The sequence below is a fragment of the Otolemur garnettii genome, unplaced genomic scaffold, assembly GCF_000181295.1.
Source record: "Otolemur garnettii isolate 467f Iridium unplaced genomic scaffold, OtoGar3 scaffold00292, whole genome shotgun sequence".
NCBI lineage: Eukaryota > Metazoa > Chordata > Mammalia > Primates > Galagidae > Otolemur > Otolemur garnettii.
In genome coordinates this window covers 768682-781970 of record NW_003852687.1, presented here as the reverse complement: position 1 = coordinate 781970, position 13289 = coordinate 768682, and the positions used below count along the sequence as shown (strand labels likewise).

Genomic DNA, 13289 nt, shown 5'->3' with positions numbered 1-13289 from the left:
GGGGATTCGAACCCGCCACCTTAGGTGTATGTGGCTGGCGCCTTAGCCGCTTGAGCCACAGGCGCTGAGCCCTTGTTTCAGGTTTTAATCACAGATGATTGCTGCAAAACTTAAGGCCCAGTGTTATCTGCCTAACTAGCTGGTCCTTTTAGCACTCTGCTCTCCTGGGAGATCTTTCTGGGTCTTGCCAGCCTGACTATTTCATAGTGTGGCTCCTTTGCTTCCTTCTGATGAAGCCAAGAGAACCCTGCTAAACAGAGACATTGGTGCAGATCCAGCACCCCACACTAGGGGAGCCCCCTACCCTGGAAGACTTCATAAATCTCAAAACAAGGTCCAGAATTTTACAAGGACCCAACAAGTTCCTCTGAGAGAACAGGGAAGAGATGGCTACTTCTGGTGGCCAACACTCCTCTCCTACCCCTCAACCGCACTGTAACTAATGGCTCAACAGTCAGGCCACAACGGCCTGCCCATGAACTTGGACTGGGTGTCCAAAGAGCAGGGACCTAGCTATCACTGACCACAATTATGCCTGAGCCTCATGGAACATTCATCCGTGAGCTCTCGGCACAGATGTGAGGACAGGGCTTTGGGCCTGAGGGCACTCTGGTGGGACAGGACAGAACCCTTCCTCACCTGCTGCACAAGCTCAGGAGGCAGCTCAGCTCTCCATTGCTTCAGCTGGCGTGAGGCAAATGAGTGCAAGGCGTAAGACATGGTACCATACTCAATCCACAGCGACAGGTTGGAGCTGTCGATCTCCAGGGCCCGGTGGAAGCAGTTCAGGACTGGTGTGGCATGCTTCCAGATGGGCCCATCACTCTTCAGCTCATTGGAATTCAGCTTGTCCTGAATGCGGCTGGCCCGGGCCAACGCCATGCCTGCCCAGGAATCGAACCTGTGACAGCAACAAAAGTACCAGCTAAAAACACCACTGCCTCAGCAGGCAGGCAGACACCATGGAAGCCTCCCACCAGGATACGGAGCCCAGCTCTGCCACTCGCTAACACCATGCCTGGACCTGGACCAGCCACGTCCCTGAGCCTCAGTCCCTAACCTGTCATATAGGTAAGAAGACCTTCACAAGAAGAGGCATGGGCACTCTGAGATAGAACATATTTTAAGTCCTCCAACACCAGTAACTGCTCTAACTCAGTAACTGCTCTAGCAGATGGACCCTTGGACTCTGCTCCCCTGGTCTGAGAGGTTACCCATGGAACTGCTGTGGTAGAAAGGAAAGGGGATGGTCTATCAGGCATTGCAGCGGTGCCCAGCTGAGGCTCCAGGGAGACTCTCGGCCAGGTGTGACCATACCTTCTCCCACACTAACCTACTGCCAGCACACTTGCATCCAGAAGCACAGGCAACTGAGACCCCCCAGGACCTCAACAACCCAGCTTCTACACTGTTGTCCTCTGGGCCCCTGAGCAGAACCCACTCTTTCCAGCTCAGTTTCCAGCGGGAAAATGAAGAGTGAGGGACCATGCGATGGCTGAGATGCTGCCAATCTAGATCACCTTGAAGACAGACAGTGAGAACACAGAAACCTGTCTGACGGGGGATGGCGACAGAGACATCAAGACCAAGAAGATTCTGGGCACTTAACAGAGAACAGAAAAGGACAAGAAAAGGACAGATGCTGTCCTCCCTACACGCCCACAATCCTCTACTCACTGCTAGTACAGAAGACATACTGATCTCCCCCGGCACCTGTTAGAATCAAAACAAAGGGGGCCAATGGCTAGACCAAGCCACCAAGTCCCTTCTTGGCACTGGGGCCAGTCTCACAGAAGACCCTTACTCTGCAACAGGGCTGCCTTGACAGGTTGGGGTACAGGATGCTGGGAGGCCTAACTGAGCCAGAAGGACCCTCATTCCATTGACCAAGGGGCTGTCCTGTGCAAGGTGCCAGGCACAGACATTAGGGTCTCACCATCCTCCCTTCCCAGGTGTGGAAACAGTGGTACAGAGGAAGAAACCTCACTGTGGGGCACAGCGAGCACTTGGACAGCCTGGGCACAGGTCTGCTCCATCACATGGGCCAGGCCTCCAGGGCTCTGCCACGTGCTAGCCATCCAGAGCAAACCACTAGCTAAGCAAAAGAGGGCCTGTAAGAACTGTTCCCACAAGCTATACAAGCCTCACGAACTGGCTTCTCCCCTTATACAGACAAATCTTGACAGGTGGAATTCTCTGCTTTCCTCTGAGAGAAGGCTGGCCCCTGAGTACTTCCAGGAGGTCTGGCTGCAGATGGACTCTGGACCCTTCAGACACAGGCCAGCTACCGAAAAAGGCTTCATTCTGACCCGGACCCACAGCTGACCTCTTAGGTATGGCAGCCATGACAAAATATTCCTTCTTAACCAACTGCATCAGACTGGAGTGTAGCCCTTTGGGAGACTGAGGCCAATTACTGCTTTTCTTTCAGAGAACGAAAGGGTCTCATGCTGTTGCCCAGGCTGGAGTGCAGTGACTCAATCACAGCTCACTGTAACTTCAAACTCATGGGCTTGAGGGATCCTTACACCTCAGCTTTCCAGAGTGCTGGGATTACAAGTGTGAGTCATGCTCAGTCTCTGATCACTACACCCTAAGAGAAAGTCGAGCTGAGAAGGAAGCATGAGCCTTGGGTACAGCAGGCTGTCCTCTACGGGCTGTAGGGACAACTGCGCCTGCCAAGGGTACAGTGACCAGAGCAAGGAAGAACTGCGGCTCATGCCTTTTATTACTTGCTACTTCGCCCCCATAGGAGAGCAACCACAGTCAGGGAGTCTACAGTGGAAGCAGAACAAAGTTCACCAGATGAAGCCAGGTCAGGCCAGGCCTGCCTGCCCAGCACACTAGGGGCCAAATGGACACCTCATACCTCTTCTGACCCCAGTTCTCTCAGGGGGCTTTGGGAAAGAAGTCTTCTCCCACATTCTTCTTTTATGAAGAACCTACCTTTCCTAATAACTGCAGAGCTCTCAAAAACTTTCTCCTTCCTTTTTCCCTGGTGTCTTTGCTACAGGCAGGGAAAAACTCAAACTCGGCCACTGAAGAGCTTGCTGAGTTGAGAACACACTATCCCCCTGCAGCAGCCTAGACCCAGCCCCTCCAAACCACCCCTCCATAGTCAGCCTAGACCCAGCCTCCCAGTACCCCCACCCAAAGTCAGCCTAGACTCAGCCCCCCAGCCTCCCTGCAACAGTCTAGACCCAGCCCCCAGCGCCCTCCCCAGGCAGCTTAAAGCCAGCCCACCATTAGCCCCACCTGAAGTCAGCCTAGACCAAGCCCCCCAGCCCCCCTGCAGCACTCTAGACCCAGCCCCCAGCCCTCACCAGCAGCTTAGACCCAGCCCACCATTAGCCCCACCTGAAGTCAGCCTAGACCCAGCCCCCCAGCCCTCCTGCAGGAGTCTAGACCCAGTCCCCAGCCTCCACCAGCGCAGTTTACACCCAGCCCACCATTATCTCCACCTGAAGTCAGTCTAGACCCAGCCCCCAACCCTCCCCTCTGCACCCATTGCAGTCAGCCTAGACCCAGCCCAGTTGCTGACCTGTTGGGGCAGATGCAGATGTCATGCATGTAGAACTTGATGGCCTTGGACTGCTCCTTGTTTTTGAAATGATAATCAGCTAAGAGGTAGTAGAGCTCATTCACCACTGGAGGAGAAGGGTCAGCCCCTTCTGGGAGGCAGGGTACCTGGCAGGTCAAAATGCAGTTATGAGGGCCAAGGCCTTGGACACAAGCAGTTAACCCAGGACTGCTGGGTCACATCAACACAGGACATATTCTTCAGCTTCTCCTGGTCTGAGGTCTGATCCAGAACACGGAAAGGAGCAAAATGGCATGTGTGGCAGTGCTGAAGGTGAACAATATGACCCAGCCCCACCCACCACCCACCTCCTCATGGCAAGCGGGCCCACCTCAGCTGAGGTCCCTTCTATGTAGGCAGAGACTTTGTCCAAACTCAGAGCTGGACGCTCTGTGCGGGGCACAATGGTTGCAATTCTCTTCAAGAGGTTGGCCAAGTCAGCAGACACTGTGCTGGTCTTGTAGCTATCAAATTCAGGAAGAGTCTTGGGCTTAAAATACTCAAACATAAACAGGGCATCCTCCCATATAAGATCCACCTTGAAAAAGACAGAAGGCAGACTTGTAGCATATTCAGGGTAATGAAAAGTTCTACAGAAATGAACACTACGCAATGTAAATTAGGTTATGATGTGTATATTGGAGAACCTAAAACACATCTTTATTACACTTTTTAAAATCTGCATGCCCATTCTAATCCCCAGATCCAAGTACCTGAAGACCATAAGCCCGGTCTATACAAAGACAAAAATTGGAGGAACCAAGGGCTCTGTGAGCACATGTAGCTAAGCCAGAGGGTGGGCTCAACCCTGGGTGGGGGTCTTGGACCAGCCACTGACCCTCTCTATGCCTCAGCTGCCCCCTTTGTCACTTGGTTGACAAATACTGAATTGAACGCTGACTCCAGTGCACACTCAGCCATAGGCCTCACTTGAGGTCCTGTCCTTAAGTATCTCATATTTTAGGGGATGGAATCACTGTGATCAGAGAATAACTGGTAACATTGAAGAGCCCTAGATAATACACCCACCTTGCTCTAAAAACTGAAATAATACTCTGGGAGGCCAAGACGGGTAGATTGCTTGAGCCAGTGGTTCTCAACCTTCCTAATTGCTGTGCTGTTACAAATGGAAAAAAGGGGTCACGACCCACAGGTTGAGAACCGCTGGCTGGAGCTCACTAGTTTGTAAACAGCCTGAGGAAAAGCAAGACCCTGTCTCTATTGAAAATAGAAAAACTGAAGCAAAAGGATCACTTCAGCCCAGGAGTTGGAGGTTGCTGTGAGCTGTGATGCCACAGAACTCTGCCCAGGGCAACAGAGTAAGACTCTATCTCAAAAAAAAAAAAAAAAAAAACAACAAAAAAAAACCAAACCAAAACTGAAACAACAAAATGGAAAAGCTTTAAGGAATTAAACATATTATCCAAATTGGAAATAAATCTATTGACAATTGCCAGGATACATTTTTAAATTTATGAAGCTAAGCTTTTGCAAAGAAAACCCTTGTGCTTTGAACTGTACCAGACCCCTTCTCTCCTCCTGATACAATGCTAACTGGATTCTGAGAGGAGTGCTGATGAATCTGACATCCTCAAGGAGGTTCTGTGCTCCTGCTGCTCATGCACGCTCACCTGCTGGACTGAGTGCTCCTCCAGGTACCTGGCCTTGCTCTTCTTGCTGGGGAAGCTGTACAGGCAGTAGAAGCACTGCTCCAAGGCTGTCTCCAGCTCCTCCTTGTAGGGGTGTGTGTCTTCAGAGGTAGATGCAGCAAGCTCCTTTTGGAGAACACGCACCTGTGGTGAATAGGACTTGCAGTCACAGCCGCCCTGTCACAGCAGGGCCCCAAGACTGTTACCTATCAACTCTGAGGAAGCTATGTATAATTGGCCCTTACATTACTTGATTCCAAAAATACCTGTTTCCTGGAAAAGACTTATCCAAATGGGAGTTAATGTGGGCCCAGCTCTGGCAGACATTCGCCAAGCTGCCTTCCTTCCAGCACACCTGGCTAGTTTCCGACCAGCCACTGGAAGACACTATATGCCTCTTCACAACTTCACGCATTGCTTTAGCTATTCATTTGCTCAATGAATATTTACCTTCTTACTTGGGCACAGTGTGACATAGTCCTTGCTTTTAAGAAACTCAGATTCGGAAGGAGAAACTGGGGTCGAATGAATATTTATAAACAAATAATCCCATTAAGGCTAAGGAAGTCACTCTCAGACAAAACCTGAGTGTCAGAGAGGATGTGAACAACACTGTAAACAAGTCGTGTCTACAGATATGAGATCCAGAGACTATTGCTACACTCAATTATTAGCAAATCAACATTCCTTTCAAGCGTCTATGGAATTATTACCAAAGCTGGATGAAAAGTAAGTCTCAACAAAGACTAAAGACCAGATATACGACATACCACATCATCTGAACATAATTCAATGAAATTAGAAATTAATTACATAAAAAGAGCAAACACCAAATATCAAAACTTATGGGATACAGCTAAAAATGTATTTGGGAAAACTTATAGTCTTCAATGTAAGCATCAGAGGAGTGAATGCTGAAATAAGCATTCAATTCAGTAAGTCAGAAACAACACACAGTAAATTTAAAGAAAGCAAAAGACACTAAAGTCATAGTGACTAAATTAGAAAGCAAAGAAAAAAAGAGACCAAACCAACAGCTGGTAGTTTGAAAAGACCAAACAAACCCCAGGAAAGACATGACTCGAGGTACACAGACTTTTTAAAAAATCATTAGCAAACACCATGAACAGCTTTATGCTAATAAGTAGACATTGCTATGAAAATCTAAACTGACCTATGATTACTAAAGAAACTGAGTCAATAGTTTAAGGGGAGACTCTAGAACGGATGAGTAATAATCATGGGCCAAATCCTGCCACTGTCTGTGTCAGAGGCCTGAGAGGTAAGAATGGTGTTTGCACTTTTAAATGATTGAAACAAAATAAAAATAAAAAACTATTTTTTTTACCAAAGACCATGTGAAATTCAATTTTATGTCCACAAGTTTTGTTGGAACACAGCCCATATTATCGTATTTTCTATTTATAATTACCTATTGCGTGCTACCAATTTCTATACAATATTATCTAAGGCTGCTTTTGTACAACAATGAGAGTCCTGAGTAGTTGCAACAAAGACCCTTGGACCTACAAAGCCTAAAAGATTTACTATCTGTCACTTAACATAAACAAAAAGTGTTGCTGACCTCTGGGCCAAGAACATAAGAAAAAGAGTGGAAAAAAGAAAAGAAAGAACTATAGTATAAGGATTGAAAAGCAAGGAAAAAGATGCTATTCATGGATGATATGAACACCTACTCAGAAAATTCAAGTCTACAACCCAACAGAATTAATAAAAATAACATGCACAGGCCATACATAAGAAAAATTTACTTTTTAAAAATAGCTGGACACAGTAGCTGATTACTGTAAGCCCAGCACTCTGGGAAGCTGAGGCAGAAGGACTGTATGAGCTCAGGAGTTCGAGACTAGCCTGAGCAAGAGATCCTGTCTCTACTAAAAACAGAAAAACCAGCAGAGCACAGTGGTGGCTACCAGTCGTCCCAGCTCCTCAGGAGGCTAAGGTGAGAAGATTGCCTGAGCTCGGGAGTTCAAGGCTCCAGTGAGCTATGAAGACATCACTGTGTGCCCTAGCCATCTGTTTCCAAAAAAACAATACTCATATGCTGGCAATAACAAAATTAAAAATTATTTTTTGAGTCCCTATTTACTATAGTAATAAAAAATGATACTTAGGCATCCATCTAACTAAATATATATGAGTTTTAGGGAGAAAATTATATAACTGAATTAGGGGACATGAAAGTGTAAGACCTCAGTAAATGGAGAGATAAGCAATGTTCAGGAATAGAAAGACCCAATCCTATAAAAGTGGCAATTCTCTCCCAAATTAATCTGTGGGGTTAATGCCCTTCCAATCAAATTCCAATAGGGAGACGCAGTTTCATGCAACTTTACAGACTAATCTTACAATGTTATAGAAGAAGAAAGAGCCAAGAACAGATAGAAGGTGGACAGAAGACAAAGGCAACTTACAAATCAGTGTGCAGAGAGAACAGACCCATTTACTCACACAAACACCAGTTACTACTAATAGGAACCAACCGGCCATCCGTACAGAATGTAAAACTGGATCCCTACTTTATCTCATTAAAAAAATAAAATCAAGGCTAGGCACCTGTGGCTCAAGTGGTTAAGGCGCCAGCCCCATACACCTGAGCTGGCGGGTTCGAATCCAGCCTAAGCCCACCAAACAACAGTGACAGCTGCAACCAAAAAAAAAAAAAAAAAAAAAAGCCAGGCATTGTGGTAAGTGCCTGTAGTCCCAGCTACTTGAGAGGCAGAGGCAGGAGAATCACTTGAGCCCAGGAGTTGGAGGTTGCTGTGAGCTGTGATGCCACAGCACTCTACCCAGGGCAACAGCTTCAGGCTCTGTCTCAAATAAAATAAAACAAAATAAAATAAAGATGAAATAAAGATCACAAGTGAAAAACAAGAGCAAACTTTTAGATTAGAGAATATTCTTATAATTTTGTGGGAGGGAAGGACTTCATAAACAAACTACCCCCCAAAATCACAAACCATAGAGACAACTAATAAAATACTTAAATTCTGTAAAGCATTCTCCGCAAAGTTAAAAGACACTCCACATAAAGTTGTATAGAAATAGAACTCAGGACACACATGCATGCGAAACTGGGAAGGTATATAGATACAATCTGGAATTCAAGGTACACAAAGCACTTCACAAATCAATAGGAAAAAGAGAAACAAACCACTAGAAAATGAGCAAAGTACATGAACAAGCAGTTTATGGAAAAGGAAACTCAGAGAGCCAACAAGTACAAAAAGATGCTCAATATCACTAATCATCATAAATTATTAAAAGGAACATTTAAACAACAACAAAATACCATTCGTGCCTCTCAGATGGGTATCAATGTTTAAATCTGTAGTACTTATAGCTGCCAGAGATGTGCAGGAATTTCCGTATTGCTGTCAAAAGTGTAAACTCAGTTAATTTATTTTGGAGAATAATTTGAAAACTATAGTTTTTATTTTATTTTATATTATTATTATTATTTTTTTTTCAGACAGAGTCTTGCTCTGTTGCCTAGATTAGGGTGCCATGGCCTCAGCCTAGCTCACAGCAATCTCAAACTCCTGGGCTCAAGTGACCCTCAGCCTCCCCAGCAGCTGGGCCTACAGGTGCACATCACCATGCCCAGGTGATGTGCACGATTTTTCCGTGTTCAGTAGAGACAGGGTCTCACTTTCCTCAGGCTGGTCTCAAACTCCTGACCTCAGGTAACAAGAAGTGGTAAAAGCATTCACCTTCATAACTCTTATAGCACGGAGAATGATGAGCTCGGCAAACACTGCTGGATAAATGAATGAATGCCTTTATGTTCATTCATTCATACATTCAAAAATATCAACTCAGGTATTTAGTCTATGTGAGGCACTGCTCAAGGATCTAGGTAGAAAAGATAGAAAAGGTCTAGGTCCCTGGACTCAGGAGTTCTGTCTGGTAGAAGAGAGGCACAGGACAAAGAAATAAACAGCAGAGCTCCCTGGCAGTAGACAAATCAGAGTGGCAGGCACGGAGGGCTCTTTGAAAAGGCAGCAGGGAAAGAATGAGCCAGTCATGAAGCACCTGAGGAGAGAGTGGCAGGCAGAAAGCACTGGGGTGGCCAGGAGAGTTGCTGCAGGAGTCAGGGTAAAGGCTGGGTCTTGGGCAGGAAATTAGGAGCTATAAAATGAAATACAATGGTACTCGTATCATTTCTCCCTCAAACTCAATTAGCAAATATTGGCAACTAGGAGTGAAGCTCTACTAAAATAAGCACAGACTAAGAGAAATCAGGAATAGTATCATCCTATCACCTCCCCCTTCATCCTGCCTGCCCTCTTAGTAACATTCTCACCCAAACCCACCTACAAAGATGCCTGGTGGACACAGACGGTGTCCCTGCACTCTGACTGGCACAGAGAGGCAGAAGAATGGAGTGGCCAATTCCTAGGCACAACTCTTCCAAAAAATGGTCCTGGAGGGTAGAGCTGACCCAGGGTGAACACCCCAGTGGCCCCTGGAGCTCACAGGGTCAGGGAGACAGGCATGCAGCTGGAGCTAGGGCAGGAACTTGCCTCAGACACTAACCAGCTCTGGGGCCAGAGGCCAGATGGGTCTCCGGGCCAAATCCCCACCTCCCCAGTGTAAGTGCTGCGTAGACGGCCAAGCTCAACACATATGTGTACTCTGTGCATAGTCTCCCTTAACCCACATCTATTAAGCACCTATAATACTGTGTGCCAGACACTGGGCTGGGTCCAGCAGTGAACAAAACTAACAAAAACTTCTACTCTTTTAAAGGCACATTTCGGTGGAGAAGAGATGCACAATAAAGGAGAAAATTATATGGCATGCTAAAAGGTAGGAAGCCCAGAGCAGGAGGAGGGTCAGGGGTCCTGTGTAAGCCCTGCGTAGACAGCCAGGAGGTGCAGAGCAGGGACAGCAAACGTTCTCTGAAAGGTCCAGGTAGTAAATGTTGCAGGCTTTGCAGGCCACATAGACTATCACAATTGATTCTGTCACTGTATTGAAAAGCAGCCACAAGTAATATGTAAATGAATGGGTGTGGCTATATTCCAACAAAACTTTAGGAAGTTTTGGTACACCCAGAACACCTGGAGCTCTGTGATCTGTCTGTGTGCTGCTCTGCCTCCCACTCAACAGTGAGTCTGGAAAAGAGTTGGTAGCTCAAGAAGCTACCACCAATCCCAGCTGGCAATTGTAGAGAAGCCTATCTATGCTCACTAATCATTTACTGCCTGAATGGAATAGGTATGTATCAGGCACAGTGAGTGGTGCTTGGCAAACAGGGATCAGTAAGTCGTAGTGGTAAATGTGGTTATTATTTCTAAAATTACTAGTACAGGGCCCAACCCCACACCTGACTAGTAACAGACTCAGTAATGACCAGTGGATCTAAAACTACCTGCTATTCAAGGCCCAGGCCCTGAGTCTCAGCTGCATCTAAATTCAGACTTTCTGGCAAATTTTAGTAGTCATGTACATCAGTAAAGCAGCACAGCAGGCCCCCACTTTAGGGGAGGGCTAGCACAGCTCTGTTCCTCTTCACACCCCACCTCCCACCCAGCCCCGTGACAGCCACCCATGGCTCAGTGGGAAGCACTCACGTAGAACCGCAGCAGAGCCCCGTCTGAATTGCAGCACCAGGACCTCCTGCCCAAATACTCATGGGCTGTGTTGAGCAGCATGAGGGACGATGGGAGCATGGGCGACTCTGACATTCCTAGGGAAAACCCAGACCCAGAGTTAGTGTGGGAACATGCACCTGCAGGTGGGCTGTGGGGTCTATTCTCTTCTTTCCAGTGTTTGTGTGTGGGGATTTGTTTGTTTTTGTTGGGGTTTTTTTGGAGACAGAATCTTACTCTGTTGCCTAAGCTAGAGGGCAGCAGAGCAATCACAGCTCACTGCAACCTCACGCTCTTGTGCTCAGCCTCCCCAGGGACTAGGACTACAGGAGTATGCCACCACTCTCAGGGTTTTTTTTTTTTTTTTTGGTTGAGATGGAGTCTCACTATATTGCTCAGTCTCGTTTTGAACTCCTGGCCTGAAGCAATCCCCCCATCTTAGCCTCCTAAAGTGCAAGAATTATAGGTCTGAGCCACCATGCCCAGCCTGTCTCCTTTTGAGGCTTTTTTGGCTTTATCAAGGTGTCCACAGATTTTTCATCCTTTTCTTGTCTTTTTAAAAGAGTACTGACTCGATTTGCTTTGCTGAAGTAATACATGCTTATCACAAACAATCCAAACCTTGGCTCAGAACCCGTAGCACAGTGGTTGGGGCGCTGGCCACATACACCGAGGCTGGTGGGTTCAAACCTGGCCTGGGCCTGCTAAACAACAGTGACAACTGCAACAAAAAAATAGCCAGGCGTTGTGGCGGGAGCCTGTAGTTCCAGCTACTTTGGAGGCTGAGGCAAGAGAAACGCTTAAGCCCAGGAGTTTGAGGTTGCTATGAGCTGTGATGCCACAGTACTCTACCAAGGGTGACATTAGCAAGACTCTGTCTCAAAAAAAAAAAAAAAAAAAATCCAAACCATACAGGGAAACAAAGAAGGAACACTTCATCCACCAAAATACCAGTCCCAGGGAACCAATGCTGACTTCTGGTGGACATCACTAGAAGCATCCTCTGTGCATGTATGGGGCATTTTGAAAGGGAGAAAAAAATAATTTATATCAATGGAACCCAAACTACACGTACCATTTCTTAACTTAAAAATTCTTATGTTTAGGTCTACCTGAATATTACAGTAGAAAATGTAAAACAGAAGAAAAACGAACTACTGAATTTTAGTTGAATTTGTTTACCACTAGATTATTAGTTCCTTAAAGATCCCTTGGTATTTTTTAATCTCCGGCCATTCCCATTAATACCTTGTAACAAGCATCTGTGGATCAGGGCCAGAATGTATCAGAATGAACATACTAGAAGGCATCACACCCAGCAGAAATAAGTTTCTTTCTCTTTCTTTTTTTTCAAGACAGAGCCTCAAGCTGTCACCCTGGATAGAGTACCATGTCATCATAGCTCACAGCAACCTCCAAGTTCTGGGCTCAAGTAATTCTCCTGCCTCTACCTTCCAAGTAGCTGGGACTACAGGCACCTGCCACAACTCCCGGCTATTTTTTGTTGCAGTTGTCATTGTTGTTTAGCTGGCTGGGGCCAGGTTCAAACCTGTCATCCTTAGTGTACATGGCTTGGCGCCATAACCACTGTGCTATGGGCACTGAGCCAGAAATAAGTTTCTTTAATGAAATTTATTCTGTACTTTTTACTGTCAAAAAGTATGATAAACACTTAAAAAAAAAAAAAAAGGCCAGAAAATTACTAAGAATTAAAGACTTTCCAGTTTTTATCGGTCTTTTAGTTTCCATTTTCAAGGGAATCAAATGACTCTCTATATAAAAGATCAGCAATTAGTCTATTACACATCCTCCTTTCTCCCTACCTCTCAATTTTATTGCATATATTGTATTAGTTGTAGAAATTCAAGGTTTATAACCTTTCCAGTGTTCTCTGCAACCATACTAGACTAGATGCTTTCTCTCAATTCCCATCTTACACGGATTCAGTGCTCATCACAAATCCTTGCCCATGACTTCCACTCTGACTCACTCTGGGTTACTGACTTCTGTCTCCACAAGAGTAGTGAAGATGTGTTCGTGGGAGCTGGTGGAGCTGGAGGAGCTGGAGTCCCGTTTGTAAATGTCTGTCACCTCTATAATTACAAACAACTTGGCTAGATGTCTTAGGTCACATCTTCTTTCCTGGAGAACTGTGTAGACTCACAGACACCATCCAACTACACTGAATGCTGCTATGGAGAGATCTGAAATATGTCTCATTTTTTCTCATGGAGAAAGACAAATTGCTTTTTCAGTTTAAAAATCTAAATAATCGGCCGGGTGTGGTGGCTCACGCCTGTTATCCCAGCACTGTGGAACGCTGAGGCGGGTGGATCGCCTGAGCTCAGCTGAGTTCAAGACCAGCATAAGACCAGCATGAGCCCGAATGAGCCAGAGTGAGACCCCGTCTCTACCAAAAAAAAAGCTGGGCATTGTGGCGGG

At 46.2% G+C, this 13289-nt stretch overlaps 1 protein-coding gene across 1 annotated transcript in view; it reads right to left on the bottom strand.

The window, feature by feature from the left end:
- Positions 1–13289, bottom strand: part of CABIN1 (calcineurin binding protein 1) — a 172723-nt gene that overhangs the window by 107952 nt on the left and 51482 nt on the right. The window contains exons 19-23 of the mRNA XM_023508926.1: positions 10830–10945; positions 5212–5373; positions 3912–4118; positions 3542–3687; positions 640–901 (exon numbers count right to left, since the gene is read on the bottom strand). Coding sequence (XP_023364694.1) covers positions 640–901; positions 3542–3687; positions 3912–4118; positions 5212–5373; positions 10830–10945 — 893 coding nt within the window. The remainder of the gene's footprint in view (positions 1–639; positions 902–3541; positions 3688–3911; positions 4119–5211; positions 5374–10829; positions 10946–13289) is intronic.